The 17,712-nt window shown below is 37.1% G+C and overlaps 2 protein-coding genes across 2 annotated transcripts; one reads left to right on the forward strand and one right to left on the reverse strand.

Annotated features, from left to right (window-relative positions):
- Positions 1-7,916: 7,916 nt before the first annotated feature.
- Positions 7,917-16,640, reverse strand: LOC103512112 (cyclin-dependent-like kinase 5). The gene is made up of 5 exons (XM_008476866.3): positions 16,454-16,640; positions 12,738-12,826; positions 9,726-9,919; positions 8,898-9,157; positions 7,917-8,526 (listed from the first exon to the last, which is right to left on the reverse strand). Exons 1-5 carry the CDS (start codon positions 16,488-16,490, stop codon positions 8,207-8,209), a joined length of 900 nt encoding a protein of 299 aa, XP_008475088.1. The 5' UTR covers positions 16,491-16,640; the 3' UTR covers positions 7,917-8,206.
- Positions 10,104-11,791, forward strand: LOC103512111 (CCR4-NOT transcription complex subunit 7). Its single transcript, XM_008476864.3, has 2 exons — positions 10,104-10,245; positions 10,510-11,791. Exon 2 carries the CDS (start codon positions 10,511-10,513, stop codon positions 11,369-11,371), a length of 861 nt encoding a protein of 286 aa, XP_008475086.1. The 5' UTR covers positions 10,104-10,245; position 10,510; the 3' UTR covers positions 11,372-11,791.
- Positions 16,641-17,712: the final 1,072 nt, after the last annotated feature.

The raw sequence follows: 17,712 nt of genomic DNA on the forward strand, positions 1-17,712 counted from the left end.
GTGGTTCTAGAGATAGAGCGATCAGTGTGTGAAATGTGAATGAGTGAATGGATCTCGTTCTTATAATATAAGATTTTTATTAAATCTTTGCAGTAGGTTAGATACTTCTTGTTCTCTTGTAAAAACATTAGTGTTATGTTGTAGGTACTTGGACAATTGAACATATTTAGGTGGCTATTTTTTCTAGCGTTTTCTTCACTTAAACGTATCACATAACAGGTGAATTTCTATTCGTTTACAAGTGTTTCTATTACATCGTAAATGCCGAATTTGGATCAAGCGACATCGGGAATCATTTCCCCATTTACCAACGTTTGCCTCGGTGGCGTAATGGTCAAGCCGCTCGGCTGGTAAACAGGAGGGCGCGGGTTTGATACCAGCCGAGGCATGGAATTTTACTCTCTTTTATTTGAAATATTGATCACATAATGAAGCTTTAAGGTTTTTACTTCTTCTTTTATTAGTTTTTTGACCGATATTCTTCTCGAGTTGTTTAATTACGATACTTTGGTCAATAGATTGTGACTTCTCTAAGGCAGGTAGTTATTGAATAGCATGTATGTAGTACTCGTAGTATGTGAGTTTTCAGACATCATGGCTTGTAATAATAACTATGTTTTCTCTTAGACCTGTAAGAAAAACCAGTGCCACAAAGTATAGTAAGTCATCTTTTGTCTTTCAAATATAACAATACTCATTTCTTCTCCTCTGAAGTCCGTCAAAATATAGGTTTGTAGCTAGTAGGTATACAAGTTCAAAAATATCTAACTCAATCAACGAAAAAGGGATAAACAAAATTTATATCATAGACAAAGGAATTAAAAAAATGTAGTTAATAGGGGAATTTGGTTGGGAAAACAGTCGTTATTGAAGCGTGAAGTTGGTTAATGTTAATTTCAGGTTATTAAAATAAAGGTTGCCTTTTTCAAATTCAGTCACCATATACTTCCACTGTTAATAAAAATATGGAAAAATGAGCATTATGAAAATTGGATAGAATTAAATACCGATTGTTAAATTTTATAGTGTGTTGCTAACTTCAGAGATGCATGTAGAAAGCTTAAATTAAGAGAAAATACAAGTACAATAAAAGTGAAGTTTTTCTTACCGATTGGAAGACAAAAGAAGATTTTTTTTTCCGTCCAATGCTACTCATTTAGAAAAATACTTAAATTAAAAACACTGATACACAAATGAAATTTATTCGATAAATAAAAGTTTCAACGGAAAAATCACGTTCTTGAAAATTTAGAACAAACGAAAGATTTTTTTTATACAAATACAAATCTAGATAATTCCAATTAGATATCTCTTTTCACTATAGAAAATTCAGTTTTTTACATATTCTGTACAATAGTTAGCAATGAAACAGGAGTAGACAATTTGTGATAAATGCCAATAGTAAAAACAGTAAAGCCTGGAAATCTCATATCATGCAAAGTATTTGTACGAGAATAGCGGGCGAAGAGATTTTTTAAATTTACTAATAATGCCAACCCGAAAATAATTATCGTTTGGAACTTAGGAACATGAAACTATGGAACTTGGAAGCCGCTTCCGAAGAATCATGTTCTTGATGTCTCTTCGTAAAACGAGAAGATTATTTAAGAAATTGAAAATTATAAATTTGAAACATCAAATATGAATAATATATTTTTCAATAAATTTTGTTTATCTCTTCTTTTATTTTTATAATAATAATAATGAAATAATAAGTATATAGGGTGAAATAGATGCAGAAAATTTAAAACTACATAGGCAGGGGAGGGCAGACAATTACGGGTCACGGTTTTCCGTTCCCGGATAAAGTGTTCTGAAAACTACGAATCCTCCCTGAAGTCATGTTATCAAATCACTAATAGTGTCATGTTGTATGTAGTCTCTATGCAATGTGATTACATGGCTTAGTAATTGATCACTAGTGTAAAAATAACACGCCGCGTAAGACTAGAACACTATCAAATAGAACCGTGGCCTAACGCAGAAGCGGTTTTAATTATTTATTTATCTTGAGTAAAAATAACACGCCGCGTAAGACTAGAACACTATCAAATAGAACCGTGGCCTAACGCAGAAGCGGTTTTAATTATTTATTTATCTTATTTAATTTATCTTGATTTTTTTTCTTTCAACTTGTTTTTATTTACGACTTAACTTGGAATCGAACTACCAACCTCCAGATTCAAAGTCCACTGTGGTAACCACTACACCACTGAAGTTGGTTGAATGATTGAACATAATATTATATAGATGACTATGGTTCCAATATTTCTTCTCATCATGAACAATAACTCAAAAAATATGAGCAGTAATAAATGGTTCAAAATGCCTCTAAATCACCCTGTATCATTACCAGAAATTTTAAATATATAAAAAATTGATTTTATTTGTTAATAAATGGTTCAAAATGCCTCTAAATCACCCTGTATCATTACCAGAAATTTTAAATATATAAAAAATTGATTTTATTTTTTTTTTTTCTGTTTAAAAAATATGTAAATTATAAAATAAAAATGAAATAATAAATCTTAATGATTACTATAGGTATGGGAAATTATACTTCTTACGCCTAATGTAATGAAAATAATAGATATATCTTGGACAGACATACATACAGTATGTCCCAGAAGTCCTCATATAGGTACCTTAAATTTTGAACAGCTAGGGATTTTCCCAATTGATTCTCCCTGAAGGTAGGATAGGGTCTATGATAAATTGTTTGCTGGTGTCAGAATTCATGTTCGACACCTTGGATTTAATTCCACACCAAATTTAATGCATATTTCAAAAATGAAATAAAAAAATGGAGGTTCTCCCTAAAATTTGAGAAATTACGATTCTTGTAAAAAAAAAAAAAAAAACAAAAATTCCCAAAATCAAAACAAGATTTTTTTAACAAGTGTCTTTTTCTCGAGCGTTAGAAAGCCAGTGGCGGACCAGAAGGATGAACACGGGGCCTAAGAAAGGTCCAGTGAAGAATTTGATGGAAGTAGGGTATGAAAATGTCGAATCTGAATCAGTGCAGATTTCGTTAAAAAGGATGTTTCCAAGGTACAAAATTGGGCTCTGTATTATTATTTTATCTGAGTTTTTGGGGGAAAGGTTACAGGAAAAAGGAATTATTACCTACTGTAAAACAAACAAACATATTTTTTTCGAGCCAAACTTGTATAATCTCATCTATTTTCTTCTCAGTTATAAGGAGCCAAGAGGACTGAACACAATGGCAATATTGTCTCGTTGAGTTATATGCACATTCAGTAACATTACCAAAAGCAACAGCTTTAGCAACAATAACCAAATCTTTCACCACCTATTTTCAGCGCATTACCATAATATATTACATACTTATTGCAAAGCGCTCATTGGTATACACGTACAATGATTTCGACACTGCATTCCAAACCCTTTTCTTGCTAAAATCATTATCTACAGCATTTCCTGATTATCAACGGTTAGTCTGTTTATTATTATCGGATTAATAAAATACTTTTAATTCTTGTTTATACTCTTTCTCTTACCGGAGCCACTCTCTCATATATTAATGGTTTTGCTTCGCTACTGGTTTTTGCTCCTGCGTGTTCAAATTTATGTCCTCTTGTACCTATATGATCCGTATACCTTCGTCTTGAATTTATTGATTAACGCCTATTTCTTCGCTGAACGCATTAACAACGTTTATGAGTCCAATGATTCTGGTACTAGGTTTACAACTTTTTTCGGGGAATCTTTTTGGCCAATGTGAGTTATGTGAGTCCCATAATATATTTTTATTTGTTTTAGGTCGACGTGAAAAATCTCGAGCTTTAGAGGTCAAAAACACGGGCTTCGGATTTTGAGAAGTGGTCTCCCCTTTCAAATTCGGTGGTAAGTAAGATCAAGAAGAGAAATGTTTTAAATGCACAATTTTTTACAGGTTTAAAATCGCAAAATCTTTCACGGTTTTTAACTGAAAAAGAAGGATAGAAGCTCCAAAGCAGCCAGAATCGAGTACCACCCAAGACGATCACAATCGGACCGGCTATTTTCTGGTCAATCTAAAGGTAATCCAGGACACCATAGAATTTCACTGACAAAATGAAGTTTTGCCAAGAAAGAGAACCAGTGATACCTCATATTACTACAAAGAGAAACGTATCAATTCGTATTATGTTCTATGCTGAATCTTGATAATACAAAGCTAATGGTTATTTTATATTTTTCGGAGATTACTTCAGGTTTTGGACACACTTAAAAGTATCGAATACGTTATAATATCCCAGTATTTGCCAAAATTACCATCATGCGTCCGTCGGTCGGTCGGTCAGCTTGAAAAGCATTGAAGCATTTTCTATCTGTTCACCAAACAAGACACGTGCTAATTCGGTCTGCTGAGTGCGGAACCAACCTTCTCCCAATAAATCATTTAAACCAACACCTCTTCTTTCAGCCTCTTCTATATCATTATTTAAACATTTCAAAGACAATTCAATGTGTGCACACAGGTTTATCCACGCTCCACATATTTTTCGTGAGGAGGTCAAAAGAATAACGATCATTACGATTCCTCGTGCTACAATCAAGTAATCCTATCAAAAAACCATTCCCCAAATAAAAGCTTTGGGTCTCCACTTGTAACAGCACATAGCTTTCTGATGTCCATTTACTTTATTTGTTTAGACGCTTTATTCGTTATAATTTATAATTCCATGTACTCAATATTGACAAATACATACAAAAAATTACAAAGGGCGAAATTCTTGACTGGGGCAATCTTTATCATTCTATCCTGAAGCTTTCATGTTATTTCTTTTTTATGGCTTTTTTTTGGGGTGGTAGGGTTATTTCTTAAGGAGCCCTTCCAAACTACCAGTCCAAATATTTTATCTTGTCTATTTTTACTATGAAACTTTCAGACATTTTACCAGGGAGGTCTTGAATGTTCCTCGGCTTTGTTAGTTCCTAGAGGTACTTGTGAGTACCTATAAAGAGATTTTTTCAATATTGTTTATCTCCTCCATAATGATAATGTTTTTTGTTTCTTCATTGCTCATTTCGTCCTACGTGAAACTATCGTATCACCGACAGTAATTGCCTGCCTTTGTTGGAAGAATATGTGCCATTACGAATAATTATGAGTTGGTTATCTTCAAATGTTACCTAATCTCTCATTTATCAAATTATTGAAAACACAGTGTGTAGGTGGGTAAATTCTTCTTTATGAAGCAGTTCGTTATTTTTTCTTACACGCATCAATGACGCACTTTATCGACAAAGTCTGTTGATCTTGGAGTTGATTTTGAACAAGACTTTCAGCTAACTTCTCTCTATGACTGACCATATCAGAGAAAACACCACGAAATTTCTTAAATTACAAATCTGCTGAGTTTTTTTCTTATGATTTTAATCATAATTTTTTTAGCAATATTTTTTTTTTGGTTATTTATGAGTCCACCTGATTTATGAAGTTCCCAATGTAGGAAGGTTAAATATTATTGGTTTGCTGTTCTTTTTTGTTGTTCTAGCTATCTTTCAGACCTATCTTTTTACTGACATGTCGTATCATTTGCCTCAGTGCCTCTGTGTGATTTATAATTTGTTTCTTCCTCTGATCGGATAGTACTGAAAGCTTTTAAACTAGGTGGTCGGAACTAACTTGTTTGCCTTGTAAACCGGCACTTTCATCATTCTTTTTAGATGTTCTGAGTGTTTACATTTTTATCATTATTAAAAAAAAATAGACATCATGTATGTACCTATAGCTCATTTTTAACCTACGTTGTGTCAATATCCCTTCCCCTCCTTGAAAAATTGGCATTCTTTTTAGACAGGTTTATCATACTAACACTAACTTTTAAGGGATTCGTGTATTTCCCATTTCTCTTTTTCTCTCTCCTCTCAAGCCGAATTGAGCTCGAAATTGTTTCCCTCATATACTTTCTAACTTGGTATTTCAAGAATGTGTTGTGCTACCCCTCTCCGTCGGGTAATCTGGCATTTGAATATCATTCCTACACATTCAAGTGCACACCTATTTGGCACACTCTATCTCCTTCTGAACCGAAAAACAATAAAAGCCAATCATCCTTATAATTGATGCCTCCGGGATTTCTTTTCGTACCTACTTGCTGATAACCGAATAGGCAACCAATAAGTCTTTTTAACTAAGTGATTTATTGAATATGATTTAGTGGTTTGAAACGTTTTGTTTTTTGGTGAAAGCAAAAAACCATCGGAAGCAAATTTGAACTTTGAATTGGAAGCGGTCTGGCCTATATGATAATTGCTTATTATGTTTTTAACACCTCATTCTGTGCCGACAGTAGGAGTAGGTAGCAAGGTGCTCATTATCATATCAACCTACTTTATGCATTTGATGGCACATTCGTTCTCTTTTGACAAAATTTTTGATGGCCAATTCGAGGGAATCAGGCTGTATGTCGTAAATTATTGGTGTAAAAAAAGTGGATATAACTTTCGAAATTTTTTGATATTGGCTTGTTACAAGCGCATATTTCGTGAACCATCATTCCTAGAACCCTTACATGTACACCGATTGATTTCTCGTGAAAAGTTACATAGGAAAGACTCCTTGGTCATCTTAAATACTCTAATCACTCTAATGGAAACTCTTGTTGAAAAAAAAAAAAATCATGTTGAAATATTTGGAGATATCACAGAGAGGAGAGAGAACCTTCCAGTCTGAAAGCAGAAGAGAGAATGAGCTCTGACAAAAATCTAGGTCTGAAGAAACCTCCCCTTGCCCCCTACTATCAAAAACCATGTAGGATGTCAGGGGAAATATATGGGGTTTGAGGGGAGGATTCTCCTACATTTTGACCATAGGTTTGAAGTTTGACTTAATTTACTCATTTCCCCTTCATTTTCATAAGTGGAAGAAGGTCCTCATCGATTCTTCTGTGATAAGTCACCTATTCGCGGTTTGCTCGTGGTATTCGCGGTTGGCTCGCGGTATCTGCGGTTGTTCGCGGTTTGTTCGCGGTATCCGCGGTTTGTTCGCGGTATCCGCGGTTTGTTCGCGGTATCCGCGGTTTGTTCGCGGTATCCGCGGTTTGTTCGCGGTATCCGCGGTTTGTTCGCGGTATCCGCGGTTTGTTCGCGGTATCCGCGGTTTGTTCGCGGTATCCGCGGTTTGTTCGCGGTATCCGCGGTTTGTTCGCGGTATCCGCGGTTTGTTCGCGGTATCCGCGGTTTGTTCGCGGTATCCGCGGTTTGTTCGCGGTATCCGCGGTTTGTTCGCGGTATCCGCGGTTTGTTCGCGGTATCCGCGGTTTGTTCGCGGTATCCGCGGTTTGTTCGCGGTATCCGCGGTTTGTTCGCGGTATCCGCGGTTTGTTCGCGGTATTACCCTAGTGGGATGAAAAAAGATTGGAGAATTAATGTTGAACAGGCTTGGGAACATTACTTGAAGAAAAAAAAAATCTGTTGTGACGCAGTGGGAATGGGGTGGAAAATCTTGAAAAAGTAGACTGGAAATTTGGAAAAAATGGACTGGAAAACCGAGAAAAGTCAGGGAATTTTGTTTTTCCATTTTGGTAGACACCCTGAGTATAACAGGCATGGCCATCCTTATCAAGAGATTATTGACTTTCAATTCGGAAATTTCTCCATCAACTCCCCTAACATTTAAAAAAATACAGAGAACAGTAACACCTCATGAGTAAATAAATAAAAGGACGCCTACCGCTTTTGCCTCTTATTGAGCTAAGTGGCCGCAGATTCAATTCCCGCCCAGGTCAAAAAAAAAAAATACATTTTTAGCTGAATTCCCTTTGGGGATTCATTTCTTGGCAAAATTACAACTTCCGGTCGGGGTTCTGTTTTTTGGGTAACTAAGAAGCTATTCCTTCTCCCGCGCTCAAAGCGAGGGTAGCGGGAGCTAAAAGTAACGGTGATAATGATAACTGAAACTGATGTACCAAGTAAAGCATACTCGTAATTATTTTTTTTTAAATATTGTATTATGTCATTTTTTTTTTTTTTAAATTACGATTATAGAAAATTCTATTGACGTCCGAAGTAAATAATGATGTTATAAAGTGACAAATATTGCGTTTTCTTAATCAGTAAGTTGCCCGAGGGTTTCCATTTATTACTCGATCTTACGAGTGCAAAACCTCACGAGTGCAAAACAGGATTCTTCTATACTTACTCCTACTTGATGTAAAGTACATATATTATTAGGATTAAGGAGACGCTCTTCCGTCTATTGACACCTTTCAGACTTGATGGCTACATTGAGATCAGAGAAATATATATGAGACATGGCGTCCTCAGCCGACATTCGTTGTACTGGATTGCATACCAGGAGCCTTTGCAACAGGTCGCGGCCTTTGGCTGTCAACTTGGGTGCCACTTGGGAGAAAGACATGCTGGGATGATACATAGGGAATGGTTTGAAGTCTGGGAGAAGGTTCATACCAGGCCAGGTATCTTCAGTAGGGGTGCCAAGAAGTTTGAAGATTCGTTTGAGTTGGTCATCAACATCTGAGCCAGGGAATAGGGGGCGGCCTGCATTGGCCAGTTCTGAAAACAAACGAAAATCTCTAACACATCCTCGTCGTCACTAGAGCTGGATCCCCAGTCGATCTACGCGTATTGTAGCTTAGGCTCTTATGGGGGAATACACATTAAGATTAAACCAAGGCATGAAAACAAATACATATTATAATTAAATCAAGATAATTATTACGCACCTATTGTGTAGGTAGGTCAATATAATTATTACACCTAGGGGGTGATTTGAACATTATACCTGCAAATATACAGCCAGCCGACCACATATCTATGGATGTTGTATACAACTTGGCACCAAATAGCACATCTTTATTACGCACCTATTGTGTAGGTAGGTCAATATAATTATTACACCTAGTGGGTTGATTTGAACATTATACCTGCAAATATACAGCCAGCCGACCACATATCTATGGATGTTGTATACAACTTGGCACCAAATAGCACATCTGGCGGGCGATACCACAGAGTGACCACTTCAGCTGAGTAACATTTGACTGGGATGCCAAATGCTCGGGCCAAACCAAAGTCTGCCAGTTTGAGTTCTCCGTTTTTGTTGATGAGGAGATTCTGGGGTTTTAGGTCTCGATGTAGAACATTCCGGCTGTGACAGAACGCGAGACCACGAAGGAGCTGATACCTGAAAAAAATAATGATTTATCTATAAAAGGGGTGGGAGCTAACCTTACCTTTGGGAGCCAAGATCCCATATAGCAAATTTGAGACGCACTAGAGAGCCGCACAAGATCGTCTCGCGAGCCACTAATGGTAAAATAAATTTCATCTATTGCTTGATGTGTCCACATGAAATCGGCGAACATCGACTGAAAATACTATCAATTGGCGGACACCGATCAAGTTTACTGTGGATGGTTTCACTTCGTCGCGTCGATCAATTAAAACCTACAGAAAGTAAGGATTTTTGTCAATTGAAGATTTTTGTCGTTGTAATTCTATATGTGGACGTGTTAGTCGACCGTCAATCGACTAGTTAGGCTTTGACGATTGACGGTAGTACCGGTTCTCTAGCTCCTGGTAGTCCCGGTCCAAGAAGAAAGGTCTTATTGCCTTCTTTTCATACATCTGATTTTCTTTTCCCTACATCAGCATTCAGCATAGGTTTTGTTCCATAGCCTAAAGAGTAGGGCAATGTTGGCGTATTTGAAGTAGGGCATGGTGGGGTTGGGGCTCATGTTCAGTCTACTCACATGAAAGACTTGACAATGTCGAGATCAATCTCTCCATTTAAACTGTCGAAATATTTCTTCAGATCTTGGTCACAATGTTCGAACACAAGTGTCAACTTCTTCTCACTATGTAGGACGTCGTACAGGCGCACTATGTTTTTGTGTTTAAGCTCTTTCAGGAGACATATTTCTCGGAGTGCTGAGCTGGGTACACCCTAAAAAAAAAAAAAAAAAAAAAAAAAGACACAATCAACACGATTTTACTATCATTTTAATTATTCAGTGTTTTAAGGCTAACCAGGATTGTACTATGCCACTGGTTTTAATGGCATTAGAAATACCAGTTAGCATATTTAGCTTGGAAGGTAGCGCGCCTGCCTTGTAAGCGCTAGGTCACGGGAAAATTTTATTATTTTTTTGATTTTGGCCTCAAGTATTCTTTCCAGCTTTGATTGAAAGGAGTTATACAAAAGAATATTGAAGGACTTCTTTTAGAAACTATTATGTGAATTGAGCAGTAGATTACCTCATTACCTACCAGGTGAGTACCTTTAATGGCCAGGGCTACAGGAGTTCAACTTGTTCATACCCATTGTTCATACTACAGCTAGCCACCAGTGTTCAATTTGAACCAAGTTTTTCCCATCCTAGGTAGCCTGAAAGTGTGCCTGACCTGTGTTGGGGGTTCGATCCACACCTGAGGTGAACATTGTCTATTGATTTACATCCCTCTATTGGAATAAATCCACCCTTACAACATTGTCTAAATGTACATATATTTACCTAGATACTATTTCTGTTTCAGAATGTCTAATTCTGTGAATGCTATCAATGAGAAATATGGTATTAGAGAAGTTTGGGCCCGGAATGTTCAAGAAGAATTTGTACACATCAGAAGTTTGATCAATACTTACAACTATATTGGAATAGATACAGAGTTCCCTGGTGTTGTTGCCAAACCCCTAGGAGACTTCCGTTCAACATCCGAGTATCAATATCACTTTCTCAAGATCAATGTAGATCTCCTCAAGATCATTCAGATAGGATTGACTTTCTTTGACAGTAAGAGTTGTACACCTCCTGGTCCATTCACAACATGGCAGTTCAATTTTAAATTTGATCTACAAGAGGACATGTATGCCCAGGACAGTATTGATTTGCTGCAAAACTCAGGTATTCAGTTCCAGAGACATAAGGAAGAAGGTATTGAACCTGCTGACTTTGCAGAACTTCTTACCACTTCTGGTGTAGTTCTCAATGATAAAGTCAAGTGGTTGTCATTCCACAGTGGTTATGATTTTGGATATCTTCTCAAGCTATTGATGGGAACTCGTAGCCTGCCAAGTGAAGAAGCAGAATTTTTTGAGCTGCAAAGACTGTTCTTTAAATCAATCTATGATGTTAAATATCTCATGAAGAGTTGCAAAAACTTGAAGGGTGGTCTCCAGGAGGTTGCTGAACAATTAGATTTGTCCCGTATTGGACCCCAACATCAGGCAGGCAGTGACTCCTTACTTACTGGGCGTGTGTTCTTCAAAATGCGTGAACTATTCTTTGAAGATGCAATTGATGATGACAAGTACTGCGGCCATATCTATGGATTAGGACCTGCAGGCTGGAATGGACACACAAATGGAAATGCAGAGAATATTGAGGTCACCAACTGATCATTGAAATTGAAAAGTAAAAACTCATTTAAACATTCCACAAAGCTGCTTTTCACCTTACAATTTGCACTTTAGAAAAGATTTTATAAATCCAAACAGCCTAAAATTAGGAATTGGTTATTGTGATAATAATAGATACACCCAGCATAATTATAATTGATTTTGAATCTTATCATCATGAGCTAGTGTTATCTGTTCTTTGCTGGACAAAGTTCTTCATACCTCCACTCAATTTTATCCTGTGACCACCACAAAATTTTCTCAATACATTGATCTACCTACCTATAGATCTGTTCCCATTTTCAGGTATTCCAATCCAGAAGTCAAAACAATTTACAGGTGTAGAAAATCTTCAATGTCATTCTATGGTAGGTGTTAATTAAATTAATTAAAGATTTTACTCCACATTTTACATCATAATTCATTTTTGTTTTTCTTCAATAGGTTTGCTTAAGAGGAAGCTGTAGATTTATTACCTCAAAAGGTAGCTATCTGGTTATGTAGTACCTACTTAGTTATTTAAATTACGCAACCACCACACAAATTGTAATCTATGCTGCAGACAAAAAATTTCAATAAGTATGTGTCTGACACTTATCATGAGTTGGTTATTGACACACCTATCTTAGTCTTGAGTTAGTTCTTGACATGATTATTTTTAAACACATTGCTTTTCCCCTATTAAAGATGAACATGGAAGCATGGACCTCTCTGATGAGTCCTGGTTTTCCATTCTGGTAAACGCTCTGTATACAGTATAATAATGAATTTGATGGCACATTCGTTCTCTTTTGACAAAATTTTTGATGGCAAATTCGAGGAAATCAGGCTGTATGTCGTAAATTATTGAACAGAATATTGACCATAGTCGCAACTCTGACTGAACCAAGGAAATTGTGAGTTTTTCCCCTGTTTATGTCCAAAGCAGAATCTCATTGGTTCATGAATTTTTGACTGAATTAAATTCCAGGTCCTTGTGCAGAAGTCATGTCCGTGGAATATTGCTACCAAAGGAACTGGCACAAACAAGCAGTGACCCTGGTTATTATAGGGTTAGATTAATCAAAGAGAGAAGAAGGATAGGATAGGAGATATGAGAAAGCCAGCCATTCCAAGAAAAAACCTTATCTGTTTAGATTTGAGACTAAAGTTCAAGACAGACGGAATCCGCGAACTAGTGCTCGTAAGGCAGTACATATCTAATTTTGAAGATAAAGCAAAATATTTCGAAAATAATTTCAAAGTGTTTTTGATAGGAAATTTCCCCAAAGTTTTGGCAAATGTTTTTCATGTTCACTCTATATTTCATGTCAGGTAAGTAGGTAATTGTTACAAATAAACAAAATGTGAATTCAATTCAATCTACCTCATCATCATCATCCAGACGGACCCGTTTTAGGGCAACAATTTCTAAACTTTCACGATTCTTAGCTTTGAATACTGTGCCATATGTTCCTGCAAATAAAGAGATTACTTAATTAAAAAAAAAAAAAAAAAAAAAAAAATCAAAAAACAAGTAGTTTCATGGAAAGGCATAGGTAACTAGACCATAGGAATACCATCACGCAATAATGGCAAACATGTTGAGAACCACTTGGAACTTTTTCAGAATCTTGCCTAGTTGCCAGTTTTATTCAAGCCGACCCTACACGTTCTGGTTTTGTCAATAGTCGATAGGTACCCAGTAACCTAATGACAATTTTGGAAGGGTAGGTAGGTATACGCCTTGAAGTTTGTCGCACGACTTTTGAACACATTTTAAACAACCTGTATAGCCAGCCTCATTAGCCAGGTTGGTAGCGCGTCTGTCTTTTAAGCGCTAGGCCGCGGGTTCGATTCCCACCCGGGGCGGATTTTATCCTGAAGGGATAAGGTTCGTTTGATCTTCAGAGTAAGTACCGTTGCTCCAAAGAGGGGTCTGGTCTAGGGCTCTTTTAGATAACCAAAGGGAAAGTCACAAAAGAGCTAAGGTCGCAGTGACATAGATCTTTCTCTGAATCATAATTGAGTGGAAATGATCTTTTGAGTACCTTTCTGTGCGTAGTTGGTATCCAAATGGATGACCATCTAGGCCAGTGCTTCTCAAAGTTGTTGCCACCGCGGCAAACTTCTCTAGACTCTAATCTTTCCGCCGTTTCGGGATTGAATCTTTGTAAACACTACAATTCAATTCAATTATTTTTATTGTTCAAATACATGATAGTATGTTAACAATGTTTATACATAATACAATTAGAAACACAAATATATATTAATATTAATAACTATGTATATCTAATTACAGTAAAATATGTGATGTAAAATTGATATGTACAGAGACAGTAAAATTTATCAATCTAGTCAATGTTAAAATTGTAGGTAAAAATATTAGTAGGTAAAAATACTACTATAAAGACCATAGAGACAACTCCACTTACTACGTAGGAGTATTCTTTAAATGGTGCATTCTGTACTCACACTTAAACGTACCTATACCCTACAGTTTCCCCCGATTTCTTTATGAAGGCTTTTACTGATTCTCTCCCCTTCATTGAAACATTTTTACATTTTATAATTCCCCCCTCTCTTCTTCCACCTCTCCTCCCTTTCCCCCTCCTAATAGGGATTTTTTTTCTCTTTTCTTTTACAATTCCTCGTCGCCTTGCGAAATTTTTATAATTTGATATTATTTTTGTGTTGTAGGTACCTACATTGCGTTGACTTCATGTTGAAGTTGGTGCTACATGAGACAGATAACCTTTTTTTTCCCCTAGGTAGGTAGGTACTGTACCTAGGCACCTACCTACAAGAATTTTTAAGCCAAAATGACTATTTTTGGCTATTATTTCCTTTGAAGTTGATGATAGGTAAGTAGGTACCTAGGTATATAATAACAATAGAATAAGATACCAAAATAGGAGATACATACCTAACTTTTTGTGAGCTGTAGGTAAGAAAGAAAGAGTTGAAGGGCACGGATGGGACTTTGGAAACAAATTATAGTTTCATGGAAAGGCATAGGTAACTAGACCATAGGAATACCATCACGCAATAATGGCAAACATGTTGAGAACCACTTGGAACTTTTTCAGAATCTTGCCTAGTTGCCAGTTTTATTCAAGCCGACCCTACACGTTCTGGTTTTGTCAATAGTCGATAGGTACCCAGTAACCTAATGACAATTTTGGAAGGGTAGGTAGGTATACGCCTTGAAGTTTGTCGCACGACTTTTGAACACATTTTAAACAACCTGTATAGCCAGCCTAATTAGCCAGGTTGGTAGTTGGTAGCGCGTCTGTCTTTTAAGCGCTAGGCCGCGGGTTCGATTCCCACCCGGGGCGGATTTTATCCTGAAGGGATAAGGTTCGTTCCTTAGAACGGCTGGATTTCTCCTATCCTGTCAAATCAAAGAGAAGGCCTTCTCTCGATTTCGGGACGATAAGACCAAAGCAGTTACAGTTACCCTTTATCAAACCTCTTGAAAAAAAAAAAAAAAAATACTGGTATATAATAGCCGCTCTTAAGGCATAGGCGGCGATAGGGGGGGGCTTGGGGGGCTTAAGCCCCCCCAAAGTTATCAGGGCCTCTTACACTAGATAAAATTGGATTTCAGAATAATAATCCAAAACACCATTTTTTACTTTTATCCTATAGGAAGGAAAGTAATGTAATCGGGTCAAATTTTCGATGGTCAGTTTTTAGTGCCAAAACACGTTTTGAGGTCCCTAGAGCTTAAATCCAAAGTTTCAGCCATTGGTCCGTGTCTGTGTCTGTGTGTCCGTGTGTCTGTAAACAAAATATCTCGAGAACGGTAAGAGGTAGAGACTTGAAATTTGGTATGTAGCTGTCAAATGTGACAAGGATGCGACACGAAACTTTTGGTTAGGATCGGTGCAACGGTTGGCGGCATTTTACCGCTTTTTGGCGGTTTTTGGTGTAATTTAACAATATCTCGGGAACGGTATAAGCTAGAAACTTGAAATTTGGTATGTGGTTCACTAATGTGACAAGGATGCAACACAAAACGTTTGTTTGAGATGGTTGCTGCGCTTGGCGGTATTTTTACCGCTTTTGGACAGATTTCGACCGTTTTTTGGCGGTTTTCAGCTATAGCGACAAAACGGTTAGAGATATTGTAAAAGTTAGGGTAAAAGAACACTCAAATAAGCATCATTCAATAGGATAAGGAAAGTCGTGTGATGTTCACACCAGATTTTTACTAGCAAATTTGATACATGCATGATCCATACCAACCCCCCCCCCTCTCCCAGTAAAATTTGGGACTAAAAAAAATGTAATCCAGAGTAAGTATAATAAATATGTAAGTATAACACGTTAAGGACGGCAGGCAGCCATTATTCATGAATTACCCCCAGCCGGCTGAGATTTGTATGGGAGACTCCCATCACCCTCTAGAGATGCACACCATCCTCTAGGAAACTGAGTCTATTTAGGTCTATATAGAGAAAACTGAGCGTGCATTGTGAGAGACTCACAGAAATGGGTATCTCACTGAACAGATATTTATTTGCATTCACCACAACCTTATACTTCACGGTATCCAAGTCCTATAAAAACCACATGGTTTGGCAGAGCCTGCTCTTTAAACGTAGATAGAAAATTACATTGTAGTGTGCATTGTGAGAGACTCACAGTGATTTTATGAAAAAATGTGTGTCACCCTCTAGCAATGCACGCCGTCCCCAGGGAAATGTTGCCGTGCATTTCTAGAGATGCATGCCATCCTTAATGTGATAAACATACGAATGCAAAACTTTTTTTTTAAAAAAAAAAAAAAGAGGTTTGACAGAGGGAACTGTAACTGCTATGGTCTTATCGTCCCAAAATCAAAGAGAGAAGGAAAACAGGATAGGAGAAAGCCAGCTGTTCTGAGAACAAACATTATCCCATCAGGATAAAATCTGCCCCGGGCGAGAATCAAACCCACGGCCTAGGACTTACAATGCAGACGCACTTCCAACCAAGCTAACTAGGCTGGCTTTAAAAGCAGAACTGTCAAGTTACTGTTTGGTCAATAGCTCATTCAGTTTGCAACTTGGCCAGTCCAAATTTCTATTAAATTTTACATACTTAGGTACTTACCTTCTCCTATCTTTTCAAGTTTTTCATATTTCTGCATTTTATTATTTTTTTTTTTTTTTTTAAGTTGTGGAAATTATAACCCGTTAGAGCTGAGTTGGTGGTCAATATGTGTAATAAGTATCACTGACTTTCATCTCTTCATTCACACTATCATGATTAAAATCTAAAGAGATCTGAAAACATATGAAAATTGAAACATTAATGCAAAGTTTCAATCTGGCAGACCATTTTCCTGAACAAATGTCTAGTGTTGCTTGGACTCAAAACATTAGCTATTTTTGAGCTTTCTTGTGAATTTTTCATAAAAAAAAGTTAGCCAGCTTAGTTAGTTTGGTTGGTAACACATCTGCCTTGTACACACTGGGCCACAGGTTTGACTCCCACCCAGGGCAGATTTTATTCTGAATGGATAAAGTTTGTTCTTGGAATGGCTGACTTTCTCCTCTTTGATTTTGGGATGATAAGCAGTTACAGAGTTCCCTCTGTTCGTTTTGGTGGATTGGACCATTCATGTCCAGTACAGTACGGTCTGTCTACTGTGCAGTCCCCTTTTTACACTTGACAAATAGAATACACCTACACAAGGAAACTTTATAAAGCTGTATAAATGCCGCTCTACTTGTAAGATGAGGTGTGGTAGACCTCAATCCCAATCCGCAAAGCATTAGGTACCTACCAGTCCTATCACATTCGGAATTTAGTAGCGCAAACATTTCCGACCGTGTGGGGCCATCTTTACAAATTTTACAATTTTTCTCGGCAACCAATCAGAATGGCGGGAAAATTCTGCGTTTCAGCTTTTGCCAACAACGCATTTCAAAATGCATTGTGGGTATCAAAGTTCCTTTTCCCAAGTTCCAAGGGTCCCAAAGCATTAGGTACCAACCAGTACTATCACATTTGGAATTTAGTTGCGCAAACATTTCCCACCGTGTGGGGTCATCTTTACAAATTTTACAATTTTTCTCGGCAGCCAATCAGAATGGCGGAAAAATTCTGCGTTTCAGCTTTTGCCAACAACGCATTTCAAAATGCATTGTGGGTATCAAAGTTCCTTTTCCCAAGTTCCAAGGGTCCCAACTTTCAGTTCTTCTCCATCGGTCGGTCGGGTAGGTCACGTTAGGTCTTTTCTTAAAAAAAAAAAAAAATGTGCTTCTGTAAAAAATGGAGGATTTTTTTTTCAAGTTCAGATTTTTTTTTTTTCTTCAAAATTGAGTTTTCTTCTTCAGAATCGAGGTTTTCAAAGCTGCGTTTCGTTT

The sequence above is a fragment of the Diaphorina citri genome, unplaced genomic scaffold (assembly GCF_000475195.1).
Source record: "Diaphorina citri unplaced genomic scaffold, Diaci psyllid genome assembly version 1.1 scaffold793, whole genome shotgun sequence".
NCBI classification, from domain to species: domain Eukaryota; kingdom Metazoa; phylum Arthropoda; class Insecta; order Hemiptera; family Psyllidae; genus Diaphorina; species Diaphorina citri.